Here is a 22,767-nt window from a genome sequence, read left to right on the forward strand (position 1 = left end):
GGTGTTTTATTATGATGTTATTCGGTGCTCAACCGGTTCTTCCTTAGTATGATATGGAAAAATTTGAAGAGGTGTTCGCGGATTTCAAATGGTTAGAATCGAAGACTGGAAAAAAGAAAGGCAAAGCTCGCCAAGGGTGGGAAAGAATATCATTTCTCGTCACGCGTCAATGTGAATTTTGAAATATCAGTATCCCTGTCATTGGGTTTTTGTAATCAAAAAGGCTAAATAATGCTCAGAAGGACGCAATTTGGAAGCTGTTTTCTAGTATTTCAATGCAAGGGTTGTGCCAACTGTCTAGCGTACTCCGGCAATATCACACATGACGTAAGGCACGGGTTCGATATTCATGATCTGTTTGGAATTACTGTGTTACGTTATGAAGTGTTATGTTCATTTTTCCTATACGAATTGTTGACTTTAAGCAGTTTGAAAGCATTGAATTTGATGTAAAACTTTGAGCCCTGTTCATGGTAATGGAATCAGAATTGGGTTGAAACATTAAAATCCATAATCGGGTCTGTGGTACGGTAGCAGTTTCAGCCAGGGTTTTAATGACTCTAGTCGAGTCGCGATTTTCTGATGACTCGACTTGACTCGATTCATTTTCTAAAAATAATGAGATGTCTTGACTTGACTCAAGTCAATCTGAGTATTGACTCGATTTGGACTCGAGCCGTTGGGCATGAATCGGACCAAGTCATAGTACTCGAGTCTCAGACGGCCAAGACCGACATTTCATTGTAATTTGGAAGAATAGTAAAGTAACCACAATGTTGGTATTTCGCCTAATGGTACTGGTACATGAAAATGCGACCAGAAACTGTTGAAAAGTGGAAAATTGGTATATTTTAAATGCGATATCACCAAACATAGTTATAAAAAGTAGTTTTAACAAGGCTTTAACTTGAAGCTGAACCCTGAACAGTCAACGCAATGACTTGGACTCGAACTCAAGTCATAATGCCATGACTCGTGCTCGACCCTCCGCTCGCTGACTTGGACTCGGACTTGACTCGGTGGTGAAGTAAAAATGACTCGACTTGACTCAAGTCACAACTATAAAAGTGAGATTGACTTGTGACTCGAAGCCTTGAGACTTGGTTACTACAACCCTGGTTTCAGCCGAACGGTACATTCCTGAAGAATTCATACAATGCTTTGCAAATATTTGAGCTGCCTATTTTTATGTATTGGAAATACTGAGTTGTGTGACGTGTGTAGCACCGAACGAACGGAATGAATATTGAAACGCTTTCTCTGTAGGATGCCGCGGGATGCGAGGAAATTGAAAAGCACCAACGAATCAGACTCGTTCGGTTCTCTAGAAGAGGACAGCAGTATATCAGAGGCGGAGAGGAATCCCGAGCAAAAATCAATCAGAGTCATCACAGGTAAGGATATTTAGATCGCTTCAATATTCTTAAACTGGCAGACCTGGTCAACGAAATATAAATAATGAAACGAGAAATTGAACAGTATCTTCATATGGAAATGAACCCGAATATTTTCGGCTGACACTCGTCAGGGGTGATCGTCAGCAACTAGCAGAGAATTGGAAAGAACATTCAATATCAACAATCGTATCACAAAATATGACGTCACCAGCATGAAATTTCAAACGAGAGAGCGATGGTGATATGATTGTTGATATACAATGTGCTTTCCAATTCTCTACTAGTTGCTGACGATTACCCCTGACGAGTGTCAGCCGAAAATATTCGGGTTTATTTCAATATGAATATACTATTCAATTGTATATTGAAGTTCTGTACCTTCAAGAAGCTCTTGAAACGAAAAATGTACAACAAAAGATATTCAATAGTGTATTTCCTCCGTTTTAGCCTCGAAATCTCAGCCAGTCGTAGTTCAGCATCGAAAAACACCTACAAAGCTACTAATATTCATTCAATGACATTTCTGTCAAATACCAATCCGACCCTCACGATGGTCACAATCTCTCAAAGCGCTGTGAAATGGTCATGGTGCAGAAATATATAATATAATTGAATGGTATATTCATATTGAAATAAACCCGAATATTTTCGGCTGATGCTCGTCAGGGGTAATCGTCAGCAACTAGTAGACAATGTAAAAGAACATTGTATATCAACAATCGTACCGGTATCACAAAATATGCCATCACGAACATGAAATTTTGAATACCATAGTGTTCAATGTACTATTTTTAGATGGTACACAACCTTTTGTTGACACAGCCTTGGCTGGTGTATTTTGTTAAAAGTCGACTCCAAGGCACACATGAAAATGTGAACGGCCCCTCCCAACGACACGAAATCTGTCTTCTCAATAATTTTTCGCACAAGCGGGATTTTCCGACAGATCTTTGCCAATGGCAGAATTGATGGCCATTGATTGCTGAGCGTCAAGCTTGAGCGGATGAGTCAAGGGTGAGCTTTTCACCGAGCGTGATGCGCGTGTCCCAATAAATGAAGGGACATGCAAATGTTGATTTATGCGTTCCCGCAAACGCTTTGACGTTCTTCCCACGTAGCCACAATCGCAGTGACACTTATATTCGTACATTACATTACTTTGTTGAAGTGCAGTAAGCACGTCTTTACGTGTTGAAGGGAGCAGTTACGTTGTCGTAAAAATCACGTTGGTCTTCACTGTGTCATAACACTTACTGACCTCTGAAATCAATTGCTTTTCAAAGCCGTTGGAAATAGGGACCCCATCCAAGGTAGACGGATGTAAACATCTTTGGTTGTTGGTTGTACGGCACGGAATGTGTTCGCGATTCGTTCACTTTCGACAGTGAAATACGAAATCTGGATCTGCCTGTGGACTCAGAAGTGTTCCTGAGCTCATTTGATATCTCATATAATATTTTAGACGATGGGTAACTAGCATCGTTTATTGCGCCCGCAGAAAAATATGTAACCTTTTATGTCGTTGTTTGTCTACTGTTATGATATCCTAATAGGGTTATTTGCAATCAAATCCCCCAGCTACTCCATTTTGCCCCTAATAAATACACAAACACGAAGCAGAACCGCACTCTTCACCAGCTCTGTTCGAACCTCTTTTTGCAGATCTTTCGATAAAGCAAGGTCTCACCAACCCCGACTCGGACACTCCAGACGAGGAGGACGACAAGTCCACCTACAGGGCGGAATTCAAACTGTACAAGCGAAATTACTATCAGGAAAAACTCCACTTTGAGGTGAGCGGTTCCGGAATGGCGGGTGTCCGCTCTGGTTTTTGAAAGGCTAATTATTCAGGGTACCGAGGGCGAAGTTGCCAAGATTGCGTACGAATATGTGCTCGCCATACAATGGATCTGCCACTACTACTACAATGGAGTACAGTCGTGGAGCTGGTGATTATCGAGAGTCTATTTTCGAAGTCAAATTCATTTTTGTTATAGTGATGTTTGCTTGTAACTGGGCCAAAGATGGAACGATGAATCACATACTGACTTAATCCCGCACCCAATTCTGTAGATTTGAGATGATACCCCTTTGCCGACCACTGCTTTCGAGTTTTCAAGTGCTTTAGTGGTTGAATTTTCAAATTTGATGCTTCGCTAACTGTGTTTTTCCGTATCTTTGGTTCACTTTGGTAAGCAGAGATCTCAATTGGTAGAACGGGGATTTTATCTTCCTAGAGGTGAAGTTTCAGTACATTTCGGTGAATATTATTTTTCTCTCTCCAGGTACTACCCTTACCACTATGCACCGTTCTTGTCTGACATTCGAAACCTTGGCAGAATGAAGCTGACTTACGACATGGCGAAACCGTTTTTACCTTATGAGCAACTTCTTGCTGTTTTGCCGGCAGGAAGCAAGGAGTGCCTTCCCGAGCCATTTTGGGTTAGTATTTTTTATCCGATGAGACAGCGTCTCAGGTGAAATCTCTGCAACCATTGAGTTACATGCTCCAAGTCTGGATTTTGTTCTGAATCACTGAATTTTGACGGAAATTTGTGTTGGGTTCAAGCATCATATTTTAGTCCATATCCAGCACCCTCGCTTCAAAAGTCACTATTTACGTCGGTTCCGTGTCTAAATTCTGATCCTGTTAGGCAACATCGGGCAATCCAAATCTAGTCAAGTCTTCAAACTTATTTCAAACCCGATTTAAATGTGGCGTAAACATTACGCAGCCATTTACGCCGATCACCCCTACCTTGATAAAAAATGCTACATCGCCGGAATGGTTCGATACCGAAATTTGTGTCGCAATGTTTCAGGATTTGATGTCGAGTTCCGCATCGCCGATCATTGATTACTATCCGACCGACTTCACTTGCGATCTGAACGGCAAGCAGCAGGAATGGGAGGCTGTCGTTTTGATTCCGTTCATAAACGAGGTAAAATGTTTGATGGACCGCAAATAAAACTGTAGATTACTTTGTATCCCAGTGTCAATTCAATTGTAATTAACTCAACAGGAGCGATTGCTATCAGCGATGATACCTTGCATAAAAGCGCTCTCCAAACCAGACAAGGAACGTAATAAACACTCGGGATGTCATTTGTACACGTTTGATGGCAATTTGGATTTTTACGTCAAGTCATCCCTGACCGGCACCTTTCCCAACATAGCGCACTGTAATGCGAGGTAAATTGTCAATCGATTATTATTTGATAATGTTCTCAATTGGTATGATGTAATGTGGCTTAAGAAGCTGAAGGCAAATCACAGTAATGACGTTGTTTGAACAATTAATGATGTTTGTTTTAAAAATGTTGCAGATACACAGAGCAGGGATGGGTATAATGCTTGCAGGCTATTGTACCTATTATTCTATAAGAATTGTTAACTAGTTGCTTGAATGTCTGCACAGTGTGAGGTTGAGTGTTTATTTTTATTGTCTTTAAGTTCAGACTCCATAAGATTATGCGAGATCGATATCAAAATGTTACATTTCTGTGGTTTGTAAACCCTTTTTTGAGCAGGTGGGGCAAAGGAGACTGACTTTGTTTTACTTCGTATATTCAATTATTAGCGTCTGGATTAGATCGGTCTGATAGGCCTGATATCTTACTCTGTAGAAATATCTGTGTTGTCTGACTATGGTAGATGTTTATTACTACGTCAAATAATGTCATCGCTGCAACAATTTTTATGAATGAGAGAAGCTCTTGGGTATTTTGGATTTATATATGAAGGCTTTAAAGTTGATCACTTCTCGATGGAAATGATGAAAAGTTGAACTCAGTTGAAGTATTATCGTCAGTATAGTTTATATGTCACTTATTTTTCAAATACAGCCACTGATTACAGCAGGGGTGTCCAAACCGTGGCAGTGACTGGTTGCTAAAATGGGTGATAGCATGAAAAAGGTTTCTCACATAACACATCCTATCTATGTTTATCGCGACAAGCACGAGGTATCAGGGTCAGGACAGTCCCTTTAGATACAACAATGTAGGGAATATACTCTCACAAAATGGAGGTATTACTTCGTCGAACGTCATTGGGATATATTCTGTTATGTAGGCTGAGCTGGATGTTTCATTGATCAACTTCACCATGCCGTTTTGACTCCTTGCTTTTTCGCCTTCGTATCGCAATTCTTATGGTATCTTGACTTGATAAAAAGCGGTATTACTGGTGGCATCTTTTTCAGGCTCGAAGTCATCCCGCTCCACGCATGGAGCAGCACCAGAGTGTCCGATTTTGTGAAAGGTCTCCTGCCGGGCTGCCGACTCTCGGTCTACTACCCGGGGTTCCCGACTTTCTATCATCTGCCGCACAGGTCAGTGCATTTTCACTGTCAACCTTGGGTGTGGACTGTGGAGTTTGAGTTCCAATACATTTTCCGTTGATGGAGTCGGAGTCACTGAAATTATGCAACACGCTTTGGATTTAGAGTTGAGGGAACGCATTGGCTGAAGTCGTAATTGAAGTTTCTTAAAATGCTCTAACTCTGACTCGAACTACTTATAAATTAAACCAAATGTTCTGAAATGTTACTAAAAAGTACCGTTGCAGTTGCAGAAGTTTTTCACGTAAGCAGACCTCCACACACTAAATTTATAAGCGAGCAAAGTTTTAAATTTCAAAAATAGGTCGATTCACTCGGTAATAATAGTAAGTAAACGTATAATTTTCTGGGTAGAATTACAGGAATGTTAGAGTCCGGAGTTCCTTGAAGGATTTATTGGGAGTTGGTGTATTGAATTTGATTGGAGTCTGGTAATACGAGCCGACTCCGCAGCCTGCTTGTGATTTTGTGCCGGTGACACGAGTTCCTTCTGTGCAGATGTGCCCTACAAAAGCGCGGCGTCAAAGTGTTTCAGATGCCGAGTCGTAACGAGAATATGATCGTGTCCGTGACTCCGCCGACCGGGACAGCCGACTCTGATGGGCAACCCTACTCGGAAGACGACGTGAGTCTAAATTCCTTTTCTCTGAAATAAGACTTTAGCCCTGAGGCGGCCACTAACAAAGTGCTTCTAAGCAAGATTCCGTAGAATGGCAAAATATTCTTCTTGGTTAGTTGCCTCATTCAACAGTTGCTTACACAGGGGTACATCATAATCTCCTTTTTGGATCCCAATGATGCCACAATACGATCTATCGATGACATTTTCCCCCACCGTGAACCTAATTTTTACCTCGTCATAAAATTGTGATGCATTTGCACCGAACAAAAAAAAAACGAATATCGCTCGTTGCACACGTTGTGGCTGATTATTAGAGTACCGTGTTGGTGTGCCAATAGAATCTCGCGATCTACCAAAAAGACCCTGCGATTGACCTTTTAAGCAACCCTACGTTTATCCATTTCTTTGATATTATACTTGTTGTTATGGTGGAATATTGCGTGCTTCATACTCGTAGATTCAATCCTTTTGTTTAGCTTCTGGGTTATCGATATCTACTAGCATACCATGATGTGTTGCTTGTGATAGAAGGCAATCAACACTGCCTTTCAATTTGCCAGTTTACCAAGCATGTCCTCAATGCCGTTATTCACTCATCCTCAATCTCTAGACTATTGAAGATATAGCGAATCGGTTGCTGGGAACGTCAATCTACATCAATTGGCCGCATATGCAAGAAGCCAAAGTGGTGGCCGTGTCTGATGGAGATGTAAAGGTTGGTTTCGACTATAATCAACACTTGATTTTGCGGTTAGAAGCAGTATGAATTTGTGTCTCGAACCGAACACAAATTTCAATTTTTAAATAATTAAAAGCGAGTATGGTATTTGGATTTTAATCTTGGATCCAAAGCGTGATTCTACTAAAATTATAGCATATCTGGTAATTTCTGGTATATACTAATATCACCAAGTTATCATGTCGACGCCAAATTTTCATTTCCAGTTTGAGGTATCGGAGCACGTCCACGCGTCAGGAAACAAAGGCTCCAAACATAAAACGCATAAAAGAATGCTCACGCCGAAAGAATTTGACGCATTCCGGTTGGAAATAGAGGGCGTGACGGAATTGAATCTGGAACGCAGAGGAATCGAAGTCGGCGAAACCAAGATTATAGCGTACGCACAAACGATGCTGGGCCGGAAATACGTTTGTTCGGTGCAAGGACAAATCACCTTGGAGAAGCAGTGGGCGTCACACGCGAGACCGTACCCTCTGCAAGCTGCCGTCAAGGTAACTGACCTTTTACACTGACGGAATATGCGGTCAATGTTAGCAATTCGGCTTGATGCAAAAAACAAGTTTCACTCGATTTCAACCCGTAAAAGCGGAGTTATTTTGTGTTTTTCATTCATCATTCTGGGATTACCCACCGTCAATTCCATTTTTGCAAATCCAGAACTTTCAACTGTAATAATTTTACTTCTACAGGTTGGAATTGAGTCAAATTTATTTTGCATCGTTTTTAAAGACAACTCAACAATTTCATGGGGTTGACAGAGAAATTTGAATTTTTTTTTTCAATTTTCCATAATAAATCAAAAATTTGTATTAGCTCTGCGGCGGCTTTTACTTTTTAAAATTGAACCAAATTTGGTGTGCAGCGTTTTTAGGGTAACCTGACAATTTAAGCAGTGAATCACTGGAATCCGGAAAAAAAAAAGTTATTTTCGAACAACCCTAGTGTACACTTCGTCCTCTCAATTTTGAGGTTTGGGTCGCACCAGCTTTGTCCACATTCATATGAAAGAAATGGATGCAATTTGGCGAAAACCGAGTACCTGGGTGAATCAATGTAGAGTTGAGTATCAACGTTTAAGTCGAATTAAGTATTCCAACACAACACACAATGACGTCACACCCATAAGAATAATTTTGAAAATTCAAGTAGGTATGTTTGTTGCGGCCACAAGAAATATGATGCTATGTTACATTTCATCCAACATAATTATATTTGGCCTGGACTATTTCGTAGCGCCTTGTGACCATTGTGAGAGTCGATCGCTACTTTTCAGAAATGTCGTTCCATGAATATTCGTAGCCTTACGCACCATTTTTTTCAATGCTTGGACACGGCCAGCCTCGGTTTCAAGGCTTCAACTTTGGGAATAAAATTTGAAAACTATATTTTTGATTGAAAAGTATTATCGATACTTGACTAGGATACGACAACACAAATACTCGTGCCCAGCCCTAATTGTCACTAATTCTGTCAATTTCCAGCCGACCAACGGTCAGAAACCGCAACTTCACTGGCGAAGACAAAAGTCTCCTGTAAATGTTACAACATTTATCAGAACACTGTCTTTTCTCAGGATATAGCTGTGAAAGATCCAAACTTCCAGTCATTCAAGGATATGAATGAGTTGTTTCCTGTCGGGTCAATCGTTTTCATGCTCGGCAATCCGTACTACGGCTGCCAAGGAAAGGTGAGACGACATGCTTGTGATGGAAATAGTAACACAACGTTGCGATTTTTACCCTCGTATTTGAAATTACTTGTTTTGTCGGCGAGAAGCCTTGCTGACTTTGTGGTATCCAGAATTTCCTGTTTGAATTTATCGAGAGCTATGCTTCGTTTTGACAGGTCACCGGGGTCCAGCACGGAATGGCGAGTTTGGAGTTGAAGACTCCCTGCGAACCAGATATCGAATCAGTCATAAGACAAAGACACGTAAGTCGTCAGCACAGAGTTTTACGCTATAAAAAGGATTTCTATTTCCAAAGGTTTCTGACAATCGGTACTTGATTTAAAATTGTGATGATGTGGACAATGTGGACATCTGAAAAAATTGTATAGGACCCACTTTCGATGTAGGGGTTGACTTCGGGCACGCTTATGACCAGAACCTGACCGATATCCAGAGGTGGTCGGAAAAAAAGTACTTCTGGTCTTGTCTTTCACAGTATTCAGTACTATGTAGTAGTGCTAGCACTTTCATACCAAATACTATTAGCATTACATATGTCAGTTGTTATCATTTTTGTAAGAAGTTTTGTCGAAACAAACTGTAAAGTAGAAGTGGAAGCAGTCTGAAAATGTAACCGCTCGAGCAAGCAACTAGTGCACTTACTCACGTAGGCTCTTGAGTACTCTAAAAAGTGAGACTGCTTGGCTACTGGCCACCTCAGGATATCGGTTGAGCTCTAGTCTGCAAGCTCTATCTGAAATAGGCGATATCCGAGGGTGTCCATTTTAAAAATTTTGAGATCCTTGGCCATGGTTATTCACATTTTTTCCAAATTAACCATGGCCAAGGTATATAGCCGAAAGAAAATGAAAACTTTACAAGAACTCAATTATCTCAAAATTGTTAAAATACACATAAGCTACTTGTAATTCCACAGCGACGATAAGCTGACACATAACTGATAGAGCTTTGAACTTGTAACCATTCAGACCTTATGCTATTCATTTTTCCTACATCGCCTTAAAAACTCGTCGCATTCAGGCCCTCTCTTCGCGATATTTTCATTCGTGGGAACTGGGAAGCCGGGTCGGCATATCCAACTACCTTCTGTCGCGCATCACCGGCACCATTTTTGTGTTCTTCCCGGCCAATCGAAAATGGCAGATTGGATTGAATCTGCGCTTCACCAAGGAGAGCAGCGGCATCGCGGGCTACACGAAAAACATCAACAAGGAATGGCTGTATTCCGAGGCTGTCGAGGGAGTGCTAGCTCAATATATGGAGAAGTAATTCAGTGTTGAAACTTGTCTGTTGAAAATTTTACGTCCGGCAAATGGCGTGTTAACAAATGAGCATGAGATACTTGAGGGTAGGATTAATGTTTGGGTTAGGATTGGGTTTTGGTTAGATTTTAGGGTTAGGGTTGGCGTTATGGGGCTAGGGTTGAGGTTAGGTTTATAAAGTCACATGTTCATGTTCAACTACCAAGCGTCCCCAGCAAATATGTGTCCGGGGTGTAGTTGAAAATTTTGAACAACTAAAATGTGTTATTATGACAATATTGTGTTACTGGACCTCAAAAGTGTCCAGTGATGTTGAACTCAGTTTGGGTCACATGACAGATTCAAACCTTTTGATCGGTTTCATGCTAGACAGTCAAATGATTCCACAATACTACCTGCTAATTCAATCCTTCGGTGTTCAGCCAAATGCTACAATATCAACCCTATACTTAGGTATGGCATTGTATTGTGGATTTATAGGTGCTGTATAGTAGCAACACCAAAGTGGGAGATTAAAGAATTATTTTACCACAACTAACCTACCGTACTCGAAAATGTACATTTGATGAATTGAACTGACCAAATGAATTTGTGAGGCAGGAGACCTTTCGAGTCGGAACTGACAACAGCTTTTTACGTTATATTCTCTGAGCGTGTATGTAGCTTACATGCAAAAGTTTTGCATTTGTGTTTTCACCTCTGTGAACAACTATATTTTGGTCCATTCTCGGAATTTGGTGTCGATGTAACAGACTTGTTACGACTCGTGACTAGTGTGGAAACCGTTAACATTGCCGTTATAAATGTGACGTATCAACATATTTAACATTTGTTGTCTTTTAGGGATTATTTTAACTGGGAATGTGCCTCACCTTTTGATAGAATTGTGCTAGATAATAAAAGCATATTTTAGCTTGATTGTCATTCCTGCAAGGACTGACATTCCTCATTTACGTCATCGTTTGTTTCGCAGATTCCCAACAGTGTTACGATATCTCCAATCGGCTTTGCACCGTAACGAAGACCAATTCGACGCAATGGATATGACGCGCGCCGAGGACCAGGACGAGGCTGTAGAAAAGCTGAAGGAACTGACCGCCTGGCTCAAGTCGCTTCCTTGTTATCACGGTGATAAAGTCAACCAATACTCGGACATGCTGGAGCCGACTGTTGTGGAACGTGTCTTGCAAAAAGTCGATGAAAGCCGGGTGAGCCGTTGATTTGGATAATGGCTTCGCCGCTGATTCTGGGATGCCATCGTTTGTACGAGCTGCGCCAAATCGAACACCCGAGTAGTTGTCGAGTGGTACGCTTGAACAAGTAATGGAACTAGGCAAAATCTACCGAGTAGAAGTAGAACTGCTGGGTAAGTGTGGAAGTGGTGGAAAAACACAACCATTTGACACTTCAGTAAGCAGTGCAAGAAAGCGCGTAGCCAGAAACGCGAAACCTCGTCCTTTTGAAATGACCATTCTGACACTAACGTTCGGTTGCAATTCAACAAGTCGAATTATCAGTGTTGTGCCCGCCAATCAGCGAGATCCGTCTTTCCACATTCTGCATAATGTAACGCGACGCGATCTCGCAAAATTAGGTCATTGATTGACGCTCGCACGGCAGTCGTAGCTGGCCTGATTTATCGCCTCTCCAACAAACCTAGTCCGCTGGCTTGGAGTATCGCATCTGCAATAGGCCTGGTACGTAAGATGTCATCGCTGGCCCAACTCGGGCCTTGCATGCTTTCTCGCCTATCTCTCGATGGCTTGAAGACAATGCCGTTAAGTCTATGCTGATCGTGATTAAAGAAAGACATTGGAAAAATGAATGACATCGAATGTCCGCAAACATGTGCGTGCGTACATGCGTAATTCATTTCCACTAATACTTGATTTAATCATCAGAAGATGTGTGGAAAGGCTTTGAGTTATAAAAGATGAGAAAGGTTTGAACCACCTGAAATCTGTGCCATTATAGAACAGATTCCGTAACAACTCAGACATTTTGACTTGCTCAAATTGACGCCAAGGCTACGTAATACTCGTTGATAAGACCACATATTTAATTTGTTCACGAGAGATTAGGGCAAGCCTATCATATGTGTAAGTTCTCAACACGAGGAGATTGTATAATCGTCATTTACGCATGCGCTTAACTCTAATGAATTGATGCTATATTAGTAAATTCGAAAAAAATCGAAATCACCCCCTTCAATTTTTCGGGTGGCCACGCTCCTGGGTGCAAGTAACCAAAACCTACTTGAGTGCTATAAAAAAGTAGACGCACTTCGCCCATCTTTACACCACTCTAATTTATCCAGAGTCGAATATTAAGCTATTGGCTATAAGCATGGAATGGCAACGACCGATTTTTCTGCTTCGTTTCGCTGAAGCTATAGTGTGGATTGTTTTGCGGCGGTAACTATTTCTGACAATCCAAAAGCTATCATCCGGGACGCGGAAAATACTGAAGCTGGTCTTTATCGAAACGGTAGCATTTAATCAGGACCAGTTTCGCTAAATTCTACACCCTGGATGATAGCTTTTGGATTGCCAGAAATTCTACAGTTACTGCTGTGCTGTGAAACAAATCTGGCTTCCAGCCTCTGCGTGGCGGAACAAAGCAGAAAAATTTTGTTGCCATTCCATGTTTTCATTCGGTAATTAAGTGTAGAATTCAATTTGATGGGTTTGATGGGTGGATTCAATGATGGGAATATGGTGTCAAAACCGTAATTCCCGCCGATTAAATCCTTCTTTGGCGAAGTAGCTGTATGATTTCGCTGCATGGAAAAATAGACTTTCACGCTTCCACTCGAGTCATTGCAATCAGCACACGAATCGGATTACTCCAATTACTTGTCTGCGAGACAGATCTCGACAGAACAACGCCATGTCGCAATATGTCTAATGGAACGCTTTCTGCAGAAAAAGAACCCTCCGAAAGCGGTTCCAATCACGATGAGACCTCACCTGCTGTACAGACCGCTCGCTCATCAAGGAACTCTAATTCCGGACAAGACGGCGCGGCACCAGTTGCTGGATCGGTTCGAAATCTTTTTCATTGTTAACCCACGTTTAAGGGGACTAGCACCATCATCTTTTTGGCTGGAAATGTTAACATGGTACCACTGTTCAAATGTTCATGGCCTTATCTCAACAAAAAATAAATCAAAATTGCAAAGTTTCAATTTTACTGGGCAAACCGCTGATTTGTTCTTTGGCTACAAAAACGTTCAATAGTGTCTTTTTCCCTTGTAAAATATCGTTATATGGAAATTTTTGTCGTAAATGACTCATGTTTTTTTGAAATGCCAACATCCAGATCTACATGTTGCTAATTTTCGTTTGTCCTAGGTATACCATGGTGTGAGTTACAAAACTTCACAGCAAACTTTGGAAAAATAATTTCAAAATTTCAAAATGAAGTTTCTCCAAGATGAGTTGTACATAATTCTTCAAACTTCAGCAACATGTAGGACTGTCCTAGTACCTCCTAAAACAGGCGTTAGATCGGAAAAGGGGAATCACAATTATAAGGGTACGGTGTTCTACGTGTCGGAGTACAATTTCTCTTGTCAAATGCAAATTCGGTGGGCTGGAACTACAATTTCTGATATTTTGTTCACAGAATAGCGCCACCTGGCAGCTGCGAAAATTTCATGTTAATGTGGGTAGCCTTTCGTGAGATAGCGTTGTTGAGGTGCTAGTCCCCTTGAATTAGGATCTTGCTTATGGTTTTAATGTCAGCACCAAATATGAGTCCATGCCATTAGTTCTGCTTTCGAGACACCTGCTTTTGAAGTATCGATTTTTCCCTACAGAATTGTCAACGTGCGCGACTCTTACACCGTACCGCTGGGCTTGCGAGGTACCATCGTCGGCATTCACAGGCAACCCGGGCAGGATGTATTGCACGACGTTGTCTTTGACGAGGAATTTCTGGGCGGGCTGGAACTGGGTGGCAGGTGCCCGAAGAGAAGAGGCTACCGCATGCCAGACTGCGCCATGGTCAATATATCGCATGGGTGCAGGGCAAGCGGCAAGGACGGAAAGCCGACGGCTATTGTGAAGCCGCAGAATACCGTACAGGTGCGATGTGTGTTTCGGTGCCAGCATGATATTCCATTATGCAGGGTTGTAACTAAGTCACAAGGTTCCGTGTCACAAGTCAATCTCACTTTTATAGTTTTGACTTGAGTCGAGTCGAGTAATTTTCAATTTGCCATCGAGTCAAGTCTGAGTCCAAGTCATTATGTTCACTGTTCAGTTTACAGTTCAATTCGGTTCAACCCCCTTTTTTCAACTCTGCTTGAGTGATATAAAATAGCTCGCATTCATGATATCGCAATTTCCCCAAGTAATAACAGTTTCTGGCCCTATTTTCCAAGTATACGGACTGATAGAGGGAATACCAATAACGTGGTGACTTTACTTCCTTCGAAGTTACGATGAAATGTCTGTCATATGACTCAGTTCGAGTCATGCACAATGACTCGAGTACAAGTCGAGTCAATACAAAAATTGACTCGAGTCGAGTCATTATACCTATTTGAAAATATGACTCGAGTTATGATTGAGTCATTACAACCCTGCCATTATGACAGCTTTCCTACACGTATTTTGACCCCCTGAATTTTTGATTGGTATCGTGGACCTCCCTTTGTGAGCTAGGTCAGTGGTTCTCAACCGTCTTGACATTGCGGAACGGTAAAACATCAAAATAAATGATGCGGACCGGCAAAATTTCAATAATCAAAATGAACGCAAATTACAATTGCAACAAATGTATGCAACTAACAAGTAAATATTGGAAATTCATTTGAGGATGCTTTTTGGTGCGTGGTGTACGTGGCTCCATCAAAGTTTCCGCAAGGCTGCCGCTATTAAAATCCACTAATTTGGGTTTGATTGTACGGCTTCTTATGGAAGAAATGGGAGTTTGCTATTTGCTAGCCTCTATTCCGCTGCTACATGTCGCTGAATTCTACTGTTTTTAACGAACTTTTTTTAACGTCTTATAGCTTTTTCGCGTGTGAATGTTCCTAAAGGACCCATATGCTACTTTTAAACAGTTTCGTACAGCACTCAAATGAGTACTTTGATAAAGTAGATCTGGGTGAGGGGTCGCAAATGTCACATGGCACTACAGATAGGCTGTGTTACTGTGATACAGGTTTTGTGACGATTTCACTCGTAAAAGGGATGCAGACATATCACAAAACTAGTATTAAAACTAAGTGTATTTACAGTGTAGTGCAGTGGTTCTTGACCTTTTTTCCTCAAGCGCCCCCTTTCAAACATTATCGTGCTCAAGTGCCCCCCAACCTCATATTGTAAGGAATGTAACAAAGACAATGAATAAGAGGGAGGGCGTAACAGCACTTCGTCAACCCCCCTAAAAACGATTGCCTTGCGCGCCCATAGCGTGATAAACCTAACTTCTGAGGGCTTCGCCCCCAAGAACCCCGTAGCATGATTTCGAAGGTAAGCAAAGTTTGTGTGGCCTGGTCGCCCTAGGTGCCAAAATATTCTATAATGCATGAATGAATAGGTGGTAATTACATATATATGTCGCTATAAACTTTTTATCCTCTCAGCCCACGCAATCAGATTTACCAGTAGCGCTGAGTGAGCTGTTGTATTGGAAAATAAAGGGCACGTAATTATTAATAAACATATTCGGGCGTGCCCGTAGGTACAATTAATTCGTTACCAGGGCCGTAACAGCACTTCGTCAGCCCCCAAAAGACGTTTGTCTTGGGCCCCTCGTAGGGGGATAAACCAAACTTCTGGGGGGCTTCGCCCCCAGACCCCCCTCCGGCTATCCGCTATTTGCTGATACTGGTCATCTACATTGGGTGTGCATTTACTGAGCCAGCTATTCTTGCCTAGACGCAACAAGCGTGAAAAATTTCAATATTTATTGAATAAATTGGTCAATATAATCGGGAACTGCATATATATTGATATCAATTTTTATCCTCTCTCTGCTCACATAAACAGATTTACCGGTAGAGCTGAGTGATGTGTGATTGAAAAGGTAGGACCCCTCAATAATAATTATGCATCTTAGGGCGCATACCCGTTGGCAGGAACGAAACGACACTTCGTCAGGCCCGCCAAAAAAACTTGGGTCTTTGGCTCCCATAGGGTGATAAACTGACCGCCCCCCATCACGTTGTTCGCTTTTGCCACGAAATCAACTATTGTTTAGCGAGCCAGTGCGAAGCGCGAAAATTTTCGATAATTCATGATAAAATCGGTCAATAAGATCGGGAATTGCATATATATTGCTATCAATGTCTTGTCCTCTCTGCTCACGTTACCAGATTTACCGGTAGAGCTGAGTGAGGTGCAATGTTCCCTCTAAGCTGCGCACGTGCGCAGTGCTGACACGGTCTCTGCGCACAGAAAATCTACGTTGCGCACAACAAATCCGAAGTTATGACCTTTTTTTAGTCGTTACGCACTGTTGTCCAATGGTCTACACAGTGAGTTTGTGAGTGTGCGCAAACTCGTCAAAACGTAGAGGGAACATTGTGAGATGTCTTGGAAACTGTAGGGCCCGTAAGTATTAATTAAACATAGTCGGGCGGGCAGGCGGACCCGTTGGTATGACTTCGTAGCATGATGTTATTTCGTGACCTCCTGTCTGCTATATCAAAAAATATAGCATCGCCCAACAGGGATATCGCCCAACGGGAATATCTAGTTCTATATATCCCTGTCGTCCAATCGTACTAAACTAAAAGACGCATACAATTTCAAATTGGTATTTCTTCACTGGCATATTATTTTTCCCTGCCAGATGGAATTCGTCTTCTGAAGTTCAGATTGCCAAGACAGGAACATTCGGTGCCAGTCATTTAAGCGCTTATGGACTATTAAACCTATATGTCTTTTGTAGGCCATATATAACGAAGTTTTCGGTGTTAATTCGCTCTGAATACTCATTAAGGATATGTCCTACTACCACATCATCTACTGCTAAGCCATTTTTCTCCAGCGCCCCCTGAGCGTTTCCGCCCCCTTCAAAATCGCCAGCGCCCCTTGGGGGCGCTGGAGGCAAGGTTAAGAACCACTGGTGTAGTGTTTGCATTGCTACTAGAGGAGCGATTTCCACTACATGTCAAAACTATTCTAATTTGAAGCTGTAATTGAGAAAATGAAATGTCTACCTTGCCATGTTGCGTAGATCTGAATATCACAAGACTATTGTGTCTGGTTTCTTATACCCGTGGTTTGTCGTCTTTAATCTCCAGCGTTTGATTGAAATATTTCCAGGCTTGGGGCTACAATCGAGAAGACGCGCAGTTTCGAGCGAACTCGCCGAGACGAATGGGTGGCGCCCCGGCCCACTCCAGAGTCGATAATAGAAAGCAACAGGTCTGTGCTGTCGTCATTTTTCGTGTCGGTGGCACTAATCATCCGATATATCTAGCCCGTGCGATCCCAGACATGGAGGTCGCAACATTCCGGTCCGACTTCTATCATGCAACGACCAAACTCTAGCACTGTGCAGCCGGACCAGCGTTCGAACAGGTATTTTGTTGCTACATTTTTTTAATTGATTCTTACGGTGGTTCCAGCCTTCTTGTTGTCACGGACCCCTTTAGGCAAATTATTAGTTCTGCGGACCCCTGCTTAAATTTTGCCTTAAACTCTGTAAACATACTATTGACTATTGAACTAATTATGCTACTCATACCGTACTGTGTCAAATTATTGTTGATGTTAAAGAAAGAACAACAGAACGAAAGAAAGAACAAAAGTTGAATACCCCATTGGATTGAAATTGAATAAACAATTGACATACCGGTGATACTAAAATATAGAGAATATAGAAATAACGGCAACAGACGCTTACGTTCAACCTGCTACAACTGCACAGCAGGGGAAGAGGGCCAGAGGTATTTAGCGGGAGATGTGCCTTGCACTGCATGGACTTAGTCGTCTTTCATCAGGCAATTTACCTCAATGTCAATTTTAAAAAAAAAGTTGACTCAAATTGCCATGCCAAAAGTTTTTCAATATAAGCCAATTTAAATAAAGAGCTGTTGTTGCCCTTCCTGAACTAAGCCGGATGCTTTCTATTACGTGATAGACGAGGCAATCCTGATTTGGCTGTAATCGATATGCATTGTGGTAGATGTAGTATTGTAGTGTAAGGTACAGTGTGCACACATTGTAGGTAGCGGCATCAATTTATCTTGATGCACACTGGCAGAGTTTGTTATCGCATGCCTGCATGTGCAATGTGCATTTAAAGAGAGAAATGAAAGTAAAAAGATCGCTCTTTGTTTTTTCCTCAAAATACATGAAGGTAATCCCGGGTTGGGAACCACTGGGTTAGAGCAACAGTTGTACAACCAGAAAACTTGCAGCTTTTCCAAATTACAATGGAATTAGAATTATAGCTACAAGCATCTATTTATCCATTCGCTCATTTCATTCAGACCGAAAACGTCCGATTACTCTTCGAAAAGTCCTGCCAACAACATGTTCGACGCACTGTGGAATTCGTTGAAGGAAGAAAACACGAAGAACGCAGCGGAAAGACCGAAACACCACAAGGAAAAAAGGCCGACGGCGACAAAAAAACAACAGAAATCCGTACCGATAATATCAGCGCCCACCTTCCAACCTTCTGGCGAGAGTCATGAAAAGGACGCTCCTTTGAAAGCGGACAAAGTGTCGCTTGCGCAAGTGAGTTTTTTCGGCTGCGTTTTTCGAGGCCTCGTGGCTCATCAATGTTGTCGCATCTTTTCGAAGGCCGCTATGTCACTGCCGAAAATGAATTTGCCTGGTGAGGGAGCCACAGACAAATTTTCAAAGGTATTATTATACCCTACTTAGAAATATATCTGATATACTTTACTTATTGACACCTCATTTTTGTCACAAATGTGTTACAAATGAAAATGAAGTTCATTTCTCTGTCAAATACTTCTCATCAATTTGATTTGAGTGACAAATATTTCAAGTTCGGCTAAGTCGATGATGTACTAGGTTAGGATCGTGGTTTGAGGTTCATGGTTTGATTAGATTGAAGATTAGTTCCGATGTCGGTCAATCAGCAGTGGAGATACTCTGATAGTGATGATAACTTGTAACTGGCATGCACTCTCCAACTTGGTCTCCGCGATATTATCGCAGTGTTATTTTTAAATTGTCTCTGTTTTTCTAGGGCAAGATTGATCAAAGTTCCACGCACCAACAAGCCACTGCTCCAACTACTTCAGTGACTCAGGCCAACTCTGCCACTTCAGGTATGTAAATTCTTATGCGTTTAGTCTGCCCTTGCATTGATCTACGTTGTGTCGGTTGTTTTATGATGGCTCGCGGCAGAATCATGATTAATGAAAGATTGTCAATATTGCGCTGTTTTCGCAAATTATCGTTGCGTTTGGGCTCGGTGGTACCCGATGATTTACTTGACGTTATGCAATCATGGTATTGATCGCCTACTTCTCATACCTTTCATTTCCCAGTTCCACTCGAAGCAGTGTTGACAAATCTTGAAAATTGTTACTAAAACTTGTTATCGAGTGGAAATTTATGGCGTTACTTCCACCTCTGCTCGAGTAGCAACTCTGATCACTTAAAATTTTCATTTTCTACTGCTACATGTAATCTAATACAGTGCTTCTTAACAGCCTGTCCGTGACAAGTTACCTGGTGGTCTGCCAGACATATTAGAATTTTCTATCTCAATTCCAAAATGCAACAAGTTGGGTGGTTATCTGTTAATTAGAAAAATCAACATCAAATTTTAAGTTTATTTAGAAGTGTGGAACGTAATTTTGCATGGTGCCGCAATAGAGAGTCCGTAGTCTAGTGTAGGCGTGCGTCAAAATGGTACAAGTGTTATAAGAAACTGTCAAAAAGTAGCCTTCAAGTCGTTCCAGACAAGTTATATGTAAAAGCTACAGAGACTTTTAAAAAATCATCAATTGAGCAACTCTTGGCATTATGATAAAGCCTATAGCCATCAACAAAGTCACGTTTCTTTCAAAGGACATCGAACAATCGCTATAAAGTTACCGGTCTTCAACTTCGTCTTGCATAAACTTCAATAGAACCTCGTGCGAATTTCTAGTTTCAAAAAGGCATCATTAAACGGAGTTTCCAATAGTACATTCAAGTTGTCGTGATTGAATTTAGGGGGAATTTTAGTTTTTGAAGGTTCATCGGTCAGCAAGATTTGTCTCTGAGGTCAATAAAACCACTGATCTTTGTAGAAATTTAAGCGTTACTTCTACTTGAGTAGCAAGTGTGTCTATTTTGACCACCTCTGCAAATTAACACCTTAACCACGTTGCGTGAAAAATTACTTTCATCTACGACAGTGGTTCCCAACGTGGGCGATTTGACGGTCTAGGGGGGCGAAAATGGACCAAGGGGTCGACAGGGGGCGAAAATAGCGAAGGGGGCGATAGGGGGGCGATGACGCGGTAAAACGGCCATATTGGAGTCGAATCGGAGAAATGACCTTTTTTTTTTTTTTTAGTCAACCCACAGAAATTTAGATGCAAAAGTGTAAGATTCGACATCGAGCCGAAAAGTTGACCTTTTTTTTTTTTTAGTCAACCCGCCGGTGTATACAGTTGGTATGCCCATTTTTCGGTTCACAAAATTAGGGGGGCGATGAGTCGAAAAAGGTTGGGAACCATTGATCTACGAGGAATTATCAAGCAATCAGTAAACGATAAATCTCGACTCGGAAAATTTATTCGTGAAACATTAAACCGATGAAAAAAGGTCTGCCTCGATCTATTTTAGAAAACAAAGACGCCGAACATCTCGAGAATCTTTTCAAATCGATCAAAGTGACCCGGTCCGGCGAGTCTGCGTTTTCTCCCAAACTCGCTTTCACCCCAACCCAAGTGCTCTACCACACCTACGCTCAGGACACCTCGCGGCAGAGAGGCCCGCCCCCTCCCAGTAACCCGATGTCGTATCGCCGGCCGTTTCCCGGCGCAAATTTCCAGGCGCAGCCCCGTTTCCAAAACAGAAATATGCCTCCGTTCATGATGAGGCCGCCTTACTACCCGTCGGTTCAACAGTTTGTGCATCAGAGCACGGTTGCTTCAAGGCAACATGGAATTGTACAAAGGGTGAGTTCCTTTCCATTCTTTTTCGTTATTGTGAAATGAGCTGAGGTATAGAAAGTAGCGAAACAAAATCTTTCATAACAGATTTTTCGTTTGCTAGTGAATCTGGCGCTTACAGGCTTCTAATAACCTTAACCTACCTCGAACCCAAACCTGAACCTGAATACATTAATGCATACATTTCAAGTGACGAATTCAACACGCAGAATTCACCAGTTATTTTATATCACAATTTATGCTCAGATGCATCGTAACTTTCCTTATAAATTTTAGTAGTACAATATTGATGCATTGCTTTCATAATAATAATTGTTATTACATTTCTAAAGCCAAGTTCCCCGAATCCGAGTTCAACATGCAGACTTTACCAGGTGCCGTATATCACAATTCACGCGCTGACGCTCATATCAAGTGAAACATTCGTTTTTGAATTCCTAAATATCGTATTGGTGCATCTGCCAAATGGTTACGAGAGACAACTCCGTTGACCTGTTCAGGTAATAATACACCTTCCGCGCCGTCGGCTCAGAGGCGACTTTTGCGGAACTTGAATCAAGGGTTAATGGTGTACTACTGTTTCACGATTTTATGTTCTGACTTGGCTTAGATCGCGGTATTCGGTGCGCGTCAGCGCTTTCCGAAACGGAAATCTTCGTTTTACGTCTTGTAGACTGAAATACGCGTATCACGCACGCTTGGAAATCAGTGCGATTGATAAGAGACGAAGGTTTTTTAGGTTAATCCTGCATTTTGCGAGGGGTGTACGGTTAGAGCTATGTCTTTACTGACTGGCTACTGTCTGTGATTGCCAAAGTGGGCCCAGCGTCGCCATCGTGGCTTTGGCAATCTGAAAGTATGTGCTAGGAACGAATAGGGCGATTGGAGGCGCTCAGAGTACGGAGGGGGTGTTACGCACTATGTAAATCTGTTTGTGAAATCCGTAAATTCAGAGCTCTATTTTTGCACCAAGATCATACATCTGTTTCGTGATCCCGTAGTACAAGGCGCATTCAATCGGAAATCTTTATCAACCTTTCCCTTAGGTGTTCAATGTTATGCAACGATAAGTATTCTAACCAACCAACCATCTACCAATCAGTCAATTGATCAATCTACGCACAGAATTATTAGCCAGCAAGGTCTATTGAAGGCGGGCCCTGAACTTGTGTGCGGCGAGGATGAAACTCTCCAAGTGCTTAACGCAATGTATCACAACGAAGTACGGTGACTACGGAAGGAACCTTGTGTGGCCTGTTGTTTCATTCCTTATGCTCGTCCGTCCTGAAATGTCTGCGCAATTGTGAGTGACTGACTTGACTTGCCGCGTGCTGCCAACTAATTGGATCGACCTAAAAAGGCGATAAGCGCCGACGGCAACTTGCGCGAGAAATGAACAAAACAGCTCTTAGCGCGGAGATAACGAAGTTAGCTTATCTGGGAGACAGCATAAAGTTGGGTAAGATTTCGCGCGAGGATTATCCCGAGTCGACCGGCGAAACTTTTAATCCATTGAATTAGGTTGCTACAAGTTAACTCGGTTATTATTTTCATCTGAACAAGTTGCACACAATGTACAATGCGATGAGACACAATGAGTT

At 41.9% G+C, this 22,767-nt stretch overlaps 1 protein-coding gene across 3 annotated transcripts in view; it reads left to right on the forward strand.

Annotated features, from left to right (window-relative positions):
- Positions 1 to 22,767, forward strand: part of LOC145434286 (5'-3' exoribonuclease 1-like) — a 53,229-nt gene that overhangs the window by 5,105 nt on the left and 25,357 nt on the right. The window contains exons 9-31 of one of the 3 annotated variants that reach the window (XM_080311649.1): positions 48 to 136; positions 1,267 to 1,394; positions 3,060 to 3,190; positions 3,249 to 3,346; positions 3,683 to 3,839; positions 4,220 to 4,339; positions 4,421 to 4,590; positions 5,603 to 5,731; positions 6,239 to 6,365; positions 6,973 to 7,077; positions 7,308 to 7,595; positions 8,678 to 8,791; positions 8,950 to 9,036; positions 9,815 to 10,059; positions 11,030 to 11,264; positions 12,981 to 13,099; positions 13,877 to 14,144; positions 17,340 to 17,441; positions 17,497 to 17,597; positions 18,512 to 18,761; positions 18,828 to 18,890; positions 19,243 to 19,324; positions 20,838 to 21,172. In XM_080311649.1, the coding sequence (XP_080167775.1) occupies positions 48 to 136; positions 1,267 to 1,394; positions 3,060 to 3,190; positions 3,249 to 3,346; positions 3,683 to 3,839; positions 4,220 to 4,339; positions 4,421 to 4,590; positions 5,603 to 5,731; positions 6,239 to 6,365; positions 6,973 to 7,077; positions 7,308 to 7,595; positions 8,678 to 8,791; positions 8,950 to 9,036; positions 9,815 to 10,059; positions 11,030 to 11,264; positions 12,981 to 13,099; positions 13,877 to 14,144; positions 17,340 to 17,441; positions 17,497 to 17,597; positions 18,512 to 18,761; positions 18,828 to 18,890; positions 19,243 to 19,324; positions 20,838 to 21,172 (3,543 nt within the window). The remainder of the gene's footprint in view (positions 1 to 47; positions 137 to 1,266; positions 1,395 to 3,059; positions 3,191 to 3,248; positions 3,347 to 3,682; positions 3,840 to 4,219; positions 4,340 to 4,420; positions 4,591 to 5,602; positions 5,732 to 6,238; positions 6,366 to 6,972; positions 7,078 to 7,307; positions 7,596 to 8,677; positions 8,792 to 8,949; positions 9,037 to 9,814; positions 10,060 to 11,029; positions 11,265 to 12,980; positions 13,100 to 13,876; positions 14,145 to 17,339; positions 17,442 to 17,496; positions 17,598 to 18,511; positions 18,762 to 18,827; positions 18,891 to 19,242; positions 19,325 to 20,837; positions 21,173 to 22,767) is intronic. The other 2 variants (XM_080311650.1, XM_080311652.1) reach the window with 2 other exon arrangements.

This window comes from Botryllus schlosseri, chromosome 2 (genome assembly GCF_051294905.1).
Source record: "Botryllus schlosseri isolate E-star chromosome 2, Bs_hap1, whole genome shotgun sequence".
NCBI classification, from domain to species: domain Eukaryota; kingdom Metazoa; phylum Chordata; class Ascidiacea; order Stolidobranchia; family Styelidae; genus Botryllus; species Botryllus schlosseri.